Below are 13,387 nucleotides of genomic sequence, written 5' to 3'. Positions count from 1 at the left end.
TGACAACAATACTATTTATTGCCATAACTCAGGTAACTGTTGGATGAAATATTTTCCACACATTTTGAGTTTGTTTGTTTTCTTACGGTGTACGGTGTACCATGCTTTTATCTGAATATTTTTCCCAATCATGCTGATAATTTGTTTGAAGGGAGCATGTAGTGCAGGGGGATATAGTCGATGCCTCATCTGTCTGTCTGTCCGTAATCATTTTGTTTCCGGATCATAACTCAAAAACCGTTCAATATTTTTCGACCAAACTTGATAGATATGATAATCTCAACCTATAGTTGTGCCTTTTCATTTTACACAGTTTTGGCATTTTTATTTTTTTGGGTTTTTCCATGGAACATTTTGGTGTTAGTCTAAATACTTTAATGGTGGCTTGGGCTTCGTTTCCGTAGCAAAACTCAAAAACTGTTCAATATTTTTCTGCAGAACTTGGTAGATATGTGTGGCAGACCCCAAAGTGGTGCCTTTTGCTATTTACAGGTTTTTGTGATTTATTATTTTTTCAGTTTCTGACTTAGTCTCAAAATGGAGGGATGGGCTTCATTTCTGGAGCATAACTCAAAATCAGTTCATTATTTTTCTGCAAAACTTGTTACATACATCAGTCAGAACCTAAAGTTGTGCCTTTTGGTACTTACAGGTTTGTGTGATTTCCTATTTTCTCGGTTTCCATGGAAACGTTTCAGACACAGTCTCAAAATGGAGTGATGGGCTTCGTTTCCGGAGCATAACTCAAAATCAATTCATTATATTTCTGCAAAACTTGGTAGATATGCCATTCAGAAGCTAAAATGATGCCTTTTGCTACTTACAGGTTTTTGTGATGTCTTAGTTTCTCGATTTCCATGGAAACGATTCAGTCTTTGTCTCAAAAGTGAGAGGTGTGTTTCATTTCCCGAGGAGAACTCAGACACTTCTTAATAACTGTCAGTGTAACTTTGTAGATATGTGTGACAGACCTCAGAGTGGTGACTTTTGGTACTTACAAGTTTTTGTGATTGATTATTTTCTCGGTTCCATGAACACGTTGCTGACTTTGTTTCAGGCGCAAAACTCGAAAAACATTTCAAATCTTTCAAAAAGATCTTGGCAGATATATGAGACAGATTTTCAAATGGTGACTTTTTCCTTTTTACAGATATGTGGCATTAATGTTTTTCATGAATTCCATGGAAACAATTCAGACTTGGTCTAAAAAACAGTATGTAACTGTCAGATGATTTGTCCTTTCAAACATGTGGGGGCCGGGGGGATATGTCATCTTCTGATGACTCTGGTTTGTTTTTATGATGATAAACCTTTTAAAATCTTTACAGTTTTAGGTAGCAGTCCTCACCATTGCGATGTTTGAACATCATTGCTGATAACAAGTTTTGCTAAGTGTAGTGTAGGGAATTGGTCAAAATCTCATTATACATGATTGGTTCATTACACCTATCCAGTCATCGAAAATTATTGGTTTGCATAATTTGTCAAATTTTCCTTGTTGTATTTCTTAGTGCAGAAAAAACGAAGAAACAACATGTACTTTCAAGTTTGTTTGTTTTTTTTCTGTAAATTGCACACAATGCATTTACAAATCTCGTATCTTTACAGGATGACTAGTGTTTTAGGAACATAATGTTAAGATAAGTTCAGTCATGACTTGGAATGATCTAGTAGTGCTTATGAATGTAAGAGACAAAACCAACCTTGTGAAAGATATTGTCAATGCAAGCAAGTGCGCCAAAATTGTTTGTGTTCGATTATCAGAAAAATGATCAATATGGGTGAGCTACAGTACTTTTAACACATGTATTTGCCTGTATCTGTATACTGATGATCCACTTCTGTATTCAGGAGGTGAAGCGTCTGCAGGAGGAACACGCCATCAACTACCAGACTTTGAAGCAGAAGATCATTTCCACTGAGTGAGTAGATATCTGGACAGGCACCAGGGACAGGCTTACCAAAGAAAGTTTTTCCACTGTGCAGAAAAAATCAGAAGAGCCCACATTGATCGAGAGCGTAGCGAGATAATCCTTATGTTGCTGTTTCCACGACTGATTGATGTGGGCTTTTCTGCATTTTGTTCACAGTGGGAGAGTTTTCTTCGGTAGGTCTGAGTGAGACAAACAGACAAGCACATGCAGACACATGCACAGAAGTACAGAAAGATAGATACAAGCACAAAGACACAGATAAATACACACAAAAACTAAAACTCGCATACTCCCACATATGTATGCACTCATGTACAAACACTCATCCACATATGCATGTGCACATTGCACGGACCCTCACTCACTCACTCACTCACTCACTCACTCTCACACTCACTCTCACATACAGAGACTGAAGATAGAATGGAGTAGTCAGACTCAATGACTGCATGTTAATTGTTATCATAATCAGTGGTAGTATAAATTCACTCATTCATTGTTTCATATTTTAAGGCAGATTTTGATTTGAAAGCATTATATCCAAAACGCTATTCCTTGGGAGATATTGCTAATTTTAGATAGACCATATCTCTTAGGAGACTTCAGATTATGTACAATGCCTTGACAATGCTATGATGTCATGAACTTGATGACATCACAATGCTTTGACAATGCCACACTGCAAGTCTAATGACAGTACCATATTGAGAGATTTACATTTTTCCTTGAAATCAGGGGCGGTGGGGTAGCCTAGTGGTTAAAGCGTTCGCTCGTCATGCCGAAGACCCGGGTTTGATTCCCCACATGGGTACAATGTGTGAAGCCCATTTTCTAGTGTCCCCTGTCGTGATATCACTGGAATATTGCTAGAAGCGGCGTAAAACCAAACTCACTCACTCACTCTTTGAAATCTAATGATGAGTGATTTTGGATGATTAATAGAATCACACCCGTGTGTCTTCTGATATCAAGTATGTCAACACTTATTGATAGAACTAATTATCAAAAGAGGAAACCTCAGATATTTGTGACTTAATCAACTGGTATTGATATAAATGATATCAGTAGACTAGGGTGAGATTCTTTATGTCTACCATACAACTGTTAAGCATGTTAAGTATTTGTTTACTTCATTTGATCACACCCTAATGGGTTGAACTATGCAGTTCTATGTTACATATGTTTGTAATTCTATGCAATATTACTGACCTTGTTCTGTCTTGTTTTCAGTTTGCTGATCAGGAAGTACAGAACCAAGTGTGAAGATATCCTTTTGAAGGTTGTTGTGATGATTGCAAATATGAATTCCTTGTGAAAATCATCAAATAATAATCTGGTCATAAGATGCAGCCAAATGGATCAAATGTCCAAATGAGTGCTCAGAGTTTGTGATGTGACTTGGTTGATAGTATTTTATTGTACCCTGACAGTGTTGATCACTGGTCGTAGTGGTGATCACTGGATAGTTTGGTCCAGATTGGTATTGCAGACAGCAATCACTTAGTCAGATATTGCTGGATGTGGCATCAACAAACACGCAAGGTCCAACCTTTAATCCTATCTATTCATTGAGGATAGCCTTGGGTATAAAGTGTTCACTTATCATGCTGAAGACTTGAGTTTAATTCCCCACTCATGTGTGAAGCCGATATCTGGTGACCCGTTACTGTGATATCACTCACTCACTCACTCACTCACTCACTCACTCACTCACTCACTCACTCACTGGTCAGTCAGACTTACTGAAGTCCTTTTCACCGCCAAGTCCTCATGTCTCATTGTGCTTTGTCAGATTTCTTACTGCAATAGTGCATTTACTTTTGAACAGAAAAGTGTGACCTAAAAACACCCTGATTCAGTATTATTTAACCATGTTAAAAGGCATTGGGTGTTCATGCGTTTTTGCTAACAAACCATGCAGATTTTTGTTGGCCTTACTTAGCCCTCAGAGACCAAACATGCACACAGAAATTTAAGCATACCAAATGCATGCCATCTGTGAATGATGGCAGAGCTTATTCCTAAATGTGAGGGGCTGACTGGTAGTCTTGTGGTTAAAGCATTGTCACCCTGAAGACCTGCTTTCGATTCCCCACTTGGGTAGAATGTGTGGAGCCCATTTCTGGTGTCCTCAGCCATGATATTGCTGTAGTATGGCTGAAAGTGACATAACTCGTTCATTCCTAAACATTAATGTAAACGTACAATTTCTGTGTCTCATTGAATACACTCTGTATTTTGTGTGTGTTCATTTTCAATTTTTGTTCAGGGTTTCTCACCTTTTGAGGATTGTTGTATTGTTTTAGATTATTGTAGTGGCATGATTAATATTCTATGATTTTTTCTTTAACCATCCCACAATATGATGTCCAGAACAAGCGACTAGAGGACTTATCAAGGAAACTGGATCGATCTCAGTTGTGAGTAGGAAAGTAGTATTTTTCTAAATGTCTAAGCACCTCTTTTCAGGATCCTTGTGAGAATTGGTCTTCAGCAACTTCAGCTGGGTGCGAGATACAACTAAAGTTATCTGCTGGACATTCTTGCAGGCAGGGTTATTTACAGGCTGTTGGAATATTGCAGGGATCAATTTGTCAGACTTGTGTACCTTTTTTTTTCACTTGAATCAGTGCCCATGATATTTATCACTGGACTGTCAGGTCCATACTGGGTTATATACAGACTGCAAATAGGTATGGAACTAGCCTTTACATCCTGAATGAGTGAACTGATGGCTTCAATGGCTGAACTTCTGACTCGGGGGTAATATGGTTTACTCCTTACCATGGTACAGTGTGTATTGCTATACAGGTTTGTTTGGTTTTGTCTGTTTCAGTTAGGTGTAAGTGATATAATTTAAGTGCAGAAAATTGACAAGAGCCAAACCTTACAATGTTTAATAACATGGACAAAATCCCTCATTTTATGAGTAGATAGAAATGATGGTATGAAATATATTGAAGTTTTGGATTGCATTACTGTATAACAAACCAGAGGCAAAATACCATGGTTCTATTAATATTGCTACTGTTGACCTGAGACGCCATGGAGAAAACTTCTATCACCTGCTGAAATGAGACACAAATACCAAAAGTGGAAATACAGTCTTATGTGTTGTGGATGTTGTTTCTGTAGAGACTGTGAGATGTTGGAGACGCAGTTGAAGGCATCGCTGCAGAGCACAGAGCCACTCAAACAGACCCGTGTCGACCTTGAGGCCAAGCTGAAGGTCAAGGACAGAGAGATCCTCAACCTGAAGAACAGTCTGGAAGGAGCAGAAGTAGGCCACGTTCTTCATTTTGTCAACTATTCGATGTTTGATGATATTTATTTACTTTTTTTGTGTGAAAGGTGGCCTTAAACAATTGTTTACAACACATTCTGAGGTCAGATTGTTCAGTTATTCATCTTTTCTCTTACGAAATGCTATAACAAATTTTCGGTCAAAGGGGACACAACCCTTCAAGCAAGTGTTTTCGCCCTGTACTTTCGGTAAACTAAATTATCAGCTTTTTAAATCCATACTGATGTGATGTGCCTTGTCATCCCAGTTATAACCAAAGTACATCAAGTGTATGTTTCATCATTGTGGATTGGAGAAAATTTTTTTTGTTATATCTGTAATTTTTTTTCATCATCTTCTCAATGACTTACTCTTTGCTTTGCTCGCTCGTACTCTCTTTCACTCACTCGTTTGTGACTGCAGATGATGAGGAGGCAGTTCGAGGCCCTGATTGCATCTAACGATATTCTGTCTAACGAGGAGGACAAGAAACAGAGGGAGAAGAAGATACAGGCTCTTGAATCCAGGTAAGCCAGAAGGGATCACTCCAGAGAGTGTTAGCATCAGTATATCCATGTATGTTCCATGTCCCCACAGGTACACAGCATTCAGTCCTGGTCTTAAGAGCAGTCTAAGTGAAGCTAAGCCTCAGTATTATTAGTTACACTGCTACTCTGAGTCGGAACAAACCCTGGTAGAAGGATGTGAGTCTGTAGTGTTTGATAAAAACGACCTTATGATGAGTGTGATGCATTGATGATTTTTATCCCCCCAGAATGTAATGCGGGGGGATATAGCTGATGCCTCGTCTGTCCGTCTGTCCGTACTCATTTTGTTTCTGGAGCATAACTCAGAAACCGTTCAATATTTTTAGACCAAACTTGATAGATATAGTAATCTCAGCCTATTGTTGTGCCTTTGCTATTTACTGAGTTTTGGCATTTTTATTTTTTTTGTTTTTCCATGGAACATTTTGGTGTTAATCTTATGGTGGGGTGGGCTTCGTTTCTGGAGCAGAACTCAAAATCCGTCCAATATTTTTCTGCAAAACTTGGTAGATATATCAATCAGAACCTATAGTGGTGCCTTTTGCTATATACAGGTTTTTGTGGTTTATTATTTTATCGGTTTCCATGGAAACATTTCGGACATAGTCTGAAAAGTGAGAGGTTTGGTTCGTTTCTGGAGCAGAACTCAAAAGCCGTTCAATATTTTTCTGCAAAACTTGGTAGATATATCAGTCAGAAGCTGAAGTGGTGCCTTTTGCTACTTACAGGTTTTTGTGATTTATTATTTTCTCGGTTTCCATGGAAACGTTTCGGACATAGTCTCAAAATAGAGGGATGGGCTTCGTTTCTGGAGCAGAACTGAAAAAACATTCAATGTTTTTCTGCAAAACTTGGTACATATATCAATCTGAACCTATAGTGGTGCCTTTTCTTATTTAAAGGTTTTTGTGATTTATTATTTTCTTCGTTTCCATGGAAATGTTTCAGAGCAGAACTCAAAATCTTCTTAATATCTGTCAGTGTTACTTGGTAGATATGTGTGGCAGACGCCCAAAGTGGTGTCTTTTGGTAGTTACATGTTTTTGTGATATATTATTTTCTCTGTTTCTATGGAAACGTTTCGGACATAGTCTCAAAATGGAGGGATGCGTTTCGTTTCAGGAGCAGAACTCAAAAACCGTTCAATATTTTTCTTCAAAACTTGGTAGATATATCAGTCAGAACCGAAAGTGGTGCCTTTTGCTACTTACAGGTTTTTGTGATTTATTGTTTTATTGGTTTCCATGGAAACGTTTCGGACTTACTCTCAAAAGTGAGAGGTGTGTTCTGTTTCCGGAGCAGAACTCAAAAACTTCTTAATATCTGTCAGTGTTACTTGGTAGCAGAGTGGTGCCTTTAGCTATTTACAGGTTTTTATGATGTATTATTTTCTCGGTTCCATGAACATGTTGCTGACTTTGTTTCTGGAGCACAACTCGAAAACCATTTCATATCTTTCAAAAGATCTTGACAGATATATGAGACAAATCTTGAAATGGTGACTTTTTCTGATTACAGATATACGGCATGTATATTTTTCATGAATTCCATGGGAACAATTTAGACTTGGTCTAAAAAACACAATAAGTAACTGTCAGATGATTTGTCCTTTCAGATATGTAGGGGCCGGGGGGATATGTCATCTTCTGATGACTCTTGTCATGTAGAGAAATTCTTAGTCTGTGAATATATGTAATTTTGATTGTAACAAACAAACCCATTTTAATTGAAAAGAAACCCCAGGGAGACCAGAGATCCCCTGTACCTGAGGAAATCTAGACGTGCTTTGTTTAGGGCTTTAGCATTGCCGAGTAGGCTTGGAAGTAGGCAAAATAATGTGGTTCAGGGACTGTGAGACAGACTAGTTTTGATGCAGCAAGATCAAATGAAAAAATGTAGATAATTATCATTTTATCTCTTTTCAGCAATTCCCGATATGCAAACCAGATGAAATCTGCTAGAGGTAAGAAGCCCTTTGTTCATCCTTTGTTCCATCTGGGTGACATGTATCATTCCTGATCATTGGTTTCTCTGGTCCATGCTGGAATATTTACAGACAGTTGTGATATTGCTTCCTGAATTGATGATATTTTACAGGCAAACAACGATAAGTTGGTCAGGCACAGAAAATATGTTTACGAGCAGTAGATGGTGCAGGGCAGTGAGCAAACCCATTTGGTATGTGAAGGGTAGAACAGATGTTGGCAAGAGCATGTGCAGTGCATGATGATATAATTGATTTCATGTGTAGCTGCATGCTCTCATTGCACTATACCTAATCACGGGCAACGTGGAGCCCCTTTGCTCACAAGGACAAGTGCCAGTGGGTGACACTCATACATGCTAATATGGATCAATTGTCAGGTCGACGCTCAACTTACTCTTGTTTGCCAGTAAGTGTGAACAGGTACCTGGAATGGACAGATTGAATAGTATGATAGAATGACATGGCACGTGCTGTCCAAATATGAGCAGAATGATATAATTTGGACAACCTTGAACTTATGTCAGAATCTTGATGGGATTGGTTAAGTTTCTATTTTTAGTACTTGACATGTTTAACAGGTACTGTGTGGAGTTACCTCCCTTGGGCATACCAGAACCCTGTATACATGGTTTCAGTTCTAAATTCCTGCAATTGTCAGCCTCATAGTCATGATTAAAGGTTACACTGAAGTAGCAAATGCCTGAAACTTTTATCTCATCTTTCCATCATACTCTCACGAGACGATATGGCTGGAAATAGTGGAATACAGTTGGAGAGGCAATAAACCAAACTCGTTCACTGACTCAGATTAGTGTGTAGAATTTCATCCCTTCAAGCAAATAGCAAACCCATGGATTGAATCCCCAGTTGTCTGTCGTTATGGTTTACCGATATGTCGGTAGTGTCCCTATGCTTCTGTTTCATCAATGTGATCACTTTAGGTTTTCCCTCCACATCAAGCTATCCTTGAAGATCCTGGTTAGAATGAATCTTCATCAATTGTGATGAATGTGCTATACCTGCATTACTTTTGGCTTTGCCCCTGCTGTTAATAAAATGGTGTAAACAACTGACTGATCAGTGAGTGGCAAAGATGTATGGGCTAATGGGACTGAGCTAACTTTTTGCTTGAGTGAGTGTGTGTGAGTGGATGAGTGAATGAATGAGTTTAGCTCTATGCCACACTCAGCAATATTCCAGGTATTTGACAGTTGTCTGTAAATAATCGCTTCTCGAGCAGACTTCCCTGTCATCAACAGCATGAGCATCGATCTACGTAAATGGGATACAATGATAAGTGGTCCAAACTTGATTATTTTCAGACTGCCACCATGTTGCTGGAATATTGCTAATTATGGCGCTGAACACCAACCAACCTAACACTCTACATCCACATGACCTGGTTGCTTATTATTATTTTTGATTAGAGCTATGTTTACTCATAATGAGGACATGACCACAGGCAAGTAGCAGGTTATTGATAATGTGCCTAATATAGAATCGTTTGCTTGCCCCAAGACTGCATGTCATGACATTTAATATTAACAAGGATTCTAAAGTGAGCAAGCCTGGCAGGAAAATTAGGAAATAACAATTATTGTGTTCTAAACTGGGCTTTTTGAAGCTCTATTTTCCTACATTTGTAGCTGTTGTGACTTTGTATTTAGATACTGCATTATGTGCATTATGTGCATTATGTAACTGGGAAATACAATTATTGTTCAGTTAGTCTGTTATCAGTGAAATACAAGGTATTTTGGCAAATTCATAACATATCTATTTGTTATATATGTCAACCTGAATTGGCAAGTTTTTTAATTCCAGTTTTAAAATATGTGTCGTGCATCAGCCCTGGATTTTAAATTTCAGCCTTGTGCAGGTCGAGATATATCCAAACTGTCAGTTTTTGTAAAGTACTTGGTACAGTCCATTGTTGATTTAATGGTGCTTGAAATCGGTTATAATTTCAGATCATCGTGATATGTAATTAGCACATGGGTGTCATGCATGACCAAATAGATGATTTAGGATAATGAAGATTATACCAGTGGTAGTCACCATGTTAACAAGATCCTCTCCAGAAGTGACTTCGGTCAAAATGTCCGTTCACCCAAAAGTGGCTGGGTACCTGGTAGCATGAGATGGTCATGTGTCTGTTAACCTGATAGGCAGCTCTGGTTATATCATCTGCCGAGGATGATAAATTGGTTACAGACTGTTCCGTGGGGAACATGTAGTGCTTGACTGTCTTTGTCCATGCTTTTACGTGTTATATAAACTTACAATGCAATCTATGATATGTGTAATCTAGGATAATAACAAAATATGAGGTTGAAATTTATATTCATGTACAATGCCTGATGTCACTCACCCATGTAATGATTCTTCATGTATTGGTACTTTGTATGAACCTGGAATTCCGTATTGTATGCACAGAGAACTGGAGAGCAAGTTAAGTCACATGTTTACTGATCTACAAGCATGGTACAAGTAGTGCCATATTCCTACACCAGGAATGGTACTGACCAAAGGGGGTAGTGAGGTGGCTGGCAATATAGTCCATATATTACATCCCCCTTATTTTAATAAGAATTAAGGATGTAGGGAATATGCACATGCTATGCTACAAATGGACAGAGATGAGTATTCACTTTTTAGCTGATGCTAATACTATATTTGGCACGAGTGAGAGTTTGTAGTCACTGGGTTCTATTCTACAGACTATACTATAATTTGTCACTTAATACTAGAGCTACACTTTTAATGTCACTCAGTGAGGTATCTTGGTCTTCTAACCTCTCTCCCAGATCTGGTTCTGTAGGTGTTGGAGCTAGAACCAGAGTTACACTGCTTTGGCCTTTCATCTTGTGGGACTGGGGACTTCAGTGGTCTGCAGTTGTTGGCTTGGTTGTCGGTTTGGTAGCTGTCCAAGTTAAAGGTTACATGCCTTTGTTGTTGAGTGGGCATGTTTGGCGGACTTGTACGTGTTGGTTGTGTACTGATACTTGTCTCTGGTATAGATGTTTCTCTCAGATCTCGTCGATTCCGACGGAGCACCGAACTATCTAGTGTTCTGACAAGGTAGGAACGGGGCTCAGGTGATGGTTGAATGACTGTTGCCTCATTCCATCTACCTGTTTGCTGATCTCGTACTCGGACAGGTTGGTTGGAGATGAGTGGTGCAAGTTCATCTCCGGCTCGTCTATCAAAGTTTTGCTTTTGTAGTAGTTGTCTTTCCTCCAACCGCTGTTTTATAGCATCCTTCCCGTTTTCTTCAGATCTGATCTTTGTTGGCAAGTTTGTCATCATTTTCCTTCGGTTGAGAAGTTCTGCAGGTGATGGTAGATGGTGATCAATTGGCGTGGACCGGAGGATGAGCAAGGCTAGATGGAGGTCTGCGTTGGTGATCCTTGCTTTCTGTAATGTCCGTTTGACTGTCTGAATTTGACGTTTGATAAAGCCGTTGGACTGGGGATAGTGAGGGCTGGATGTGGTGTGTTCAAATCCCCATGATTCTGCAAATTCCTGGAATTTTGAGGAAGAGAAGTGGGGCCCATTGTCGCTTACTATCTTCTCTGGTATGCCCTGTTCAGCGAGGATGGATTTCAGAATGTTGATTACTCCTTGACTTCCGGTTCCATTTAGTTTTCTGATGATGGGGAACTTGGAGAAATAATCGCTGAGTATGATGTACTCTGTTCCATCCAGGTAGAACAGGTCAGTTCCAAGTACTTGCCATGGTCTAGTAGGCAGTTTGTGCTGAAGCAAGGGTTCTGATGGTTGGCACTGTTGGAATTCTTGGCACACATGGCAGTTTTTCACCATTTTCTCAATGTCAGCTCCCATGTTGCACCAAAACACACATGACTTGGCCCTTAGCTTTGTCTTAACAATCCCTTGGTGTGCTTCATGCAGTCTTTCCAAGATTTCTTCTGTCATGCTGCTTGGGATGATAACACTGTCACCTTTTAGGAGTATGCCATTTTCTATTGACAGCTCATCCCTGTATGCCCAGTAGGGTCTCATGGGTGCTGGAACTTGTTTTCGACTTTCGGGCCAACCTCTTATTATGATTTCCTTTAAGGCCTGTAGTTCTTTGTCTTTGCTTGTTTTATCTCTCAATGCCTGGATTTGGGTTGTAGAAAATTGGGCCATGTCAACTCTCATGTCCAGATCAATTGTTGCTTGGTACTTTGTCGGTGAACGAGACAGTGCATCTGCTATCAGCATCATATTGCCTGGCCTGTATTTAATTGTCAGATCATAGGGCTGTATGCGCAGAAGCATTCTTTGAAGTCTCTGTGGTGCAGCTGATAGATTCTTTAGGTGGATCATCTCTAAGGGTTTGTGATCAGACTCGACTGTAAACTGCTTGCCATATAAGTAGGTATGGAAGCGCTCACACCCATACACTACTGCTAGCATCTCCCTCTCAATGTTGGCATACCTCTGCTCCGTTTCACTCAAGGATTTGGAGGCAAAGGCTATAGGCTTGTCTTTCTGCAGGAGGACGGCTCCCAACCCTTTGGTTGAGGCATCCACTCTGAGGATGGAATCGAGTCTAGGGTCGAAGTAGGTGAGTGTCACTTCCTTGCAGATGAGTTCTTTGATGCTGTTGAACGCCAGCTGGTGAGATTCTGACCATGTAAATTCTGCGTCTTTTTTAATGAGTTCTCTTAGGGGTGCTGAGTGTTGAGAGAGATGAGGTATGAATGGACCCATGTATGTGGCAATGCCAAGGAATTCTTGAAGCTGCTTTGCATCAGTGGGGGTGTCTATCTCCTTGATGGCTTTGACTTTGTCTGGGTCTGGATGAACGCCTTCCGTGTCAAATACAAGTCCAAAGAACTTAATTTGATTGGTCTTAATCTCACATTTTCCTGGGTTGAATACAAGGCCATTTTGACGGGCCACCTGCATGAGATTGTGCAGATTGTCGTCATGTTCTTGTTCGTTCTTTCCAAAGACAGCAATATCATCAGCTATGCCAACTGTCCCAGGGCACTGTTCGAGGATCAGATCCTTGTTGTGCTGAAAGACATCCTGGCTCAGACTGAGTCCAAATGGGAGTCTGAGGAATCTGTATCGTCCGAATGGGCTGTTGAATGTCGTCAGCTTGCTAGAGTTATTGTCAAGGGTAACAGACCAATATCCATGTCTAGCATCCAACTTGGAGAACAGTTTTGCTCCTGAGAACTTGTGGGTGATCTCGTCTAGAGTGGGTGTTTTGTAGTGGGGCCTCTTAATAGCTTGATTCAAATCTTTTGGGTCCAGGCATACACGTAATTTCCCACTAGACTTTCTGCTGTAAGCTAGGCTTGACACCCAATCTGTAGGCTCAGTAACTCTGGTAATCACGCCCATTTTTTCCGTATCCACAAGTTCTGCCTTTATTTCCTCCTTGAGGTGAATAGGGCACCGTCTCGGTGGATGTACTACTGGTGGTACGGATAAGTCTACTGTGATGTGGCATTCCTTCTTGAACTTGCCGATCCCTTCGAACCTGTCAGGGTATTGCCTGACCAGGTCTCCTCTCTGGTTGATTTTTGATGTGGGAGATGAGCTTGTGATCTCGCAGTTGAGGGTTACAAGTCTGAGTTGCCTGGATGTAGGAAGTCCAAGAATAACCGGTCCA

The 13,387-nt window shown here is 40.0% G+C and overlaps 1 protein-coding gene across 1 annotated transcript in view; it reads left to right on the top strand.

The window, feature by feature from the left end:
* Positions 1 to 13,387, top strand: part of LOC137281282 (serine-rich adhesin for platelets-like) — a 68,129-nt gene that overhangs the window by 9,493 nt on the left and 45,249 nt on the right. The window contains exons 2-7 of the mRNA XM_067812445.1: positions 1,852 to 1,922; positions 3,165 to 3,199; positions 4,294 to 4,354; positions 5,070 to 5,214; positions 5,641 to 5,744; positions 7,691 to 7,728. Coding sequence (XP_067668546.1) covers positions 1,852 to 1,922; positions 3,165 to 3,199; positions 4,294 to 4,354; positions 5,070 to 5,214; positions 5,641 to 5,744; positions 7,691 to 7,728 — 454 coding nt within the window. The remainder of the gene's footprint in view (positions 1 to 1,851; positions 1,923 to 3,164; positions 3,200 to 4,293; positions 4,355 to 5,069; positions 5,215 to 5,640; positions 5,745 to 7,690; positions 7,729 to 13,387) is intronic.

This window comes from Haliotis asinina, chromosome 4, assembly GCF_037392515.1.
Source record: "Haliotis asinina isolate JCU_RB_2024 chromosome 4, JCU_Hal_asi_v2, whole genome shotgun sequence".
Classification (NCBI taxonomy): domain Eukaryota; kingdom Metazoa; phylum Mollusca; class Gastropoda; order Lepetellida; family Haliotidae; genus Haliotis; species Haliotis asinina.
Note: the sequence above shows the minus strand (reverse complement) of the source record. Positions and strands in the feature narration are given on the sequence as shown.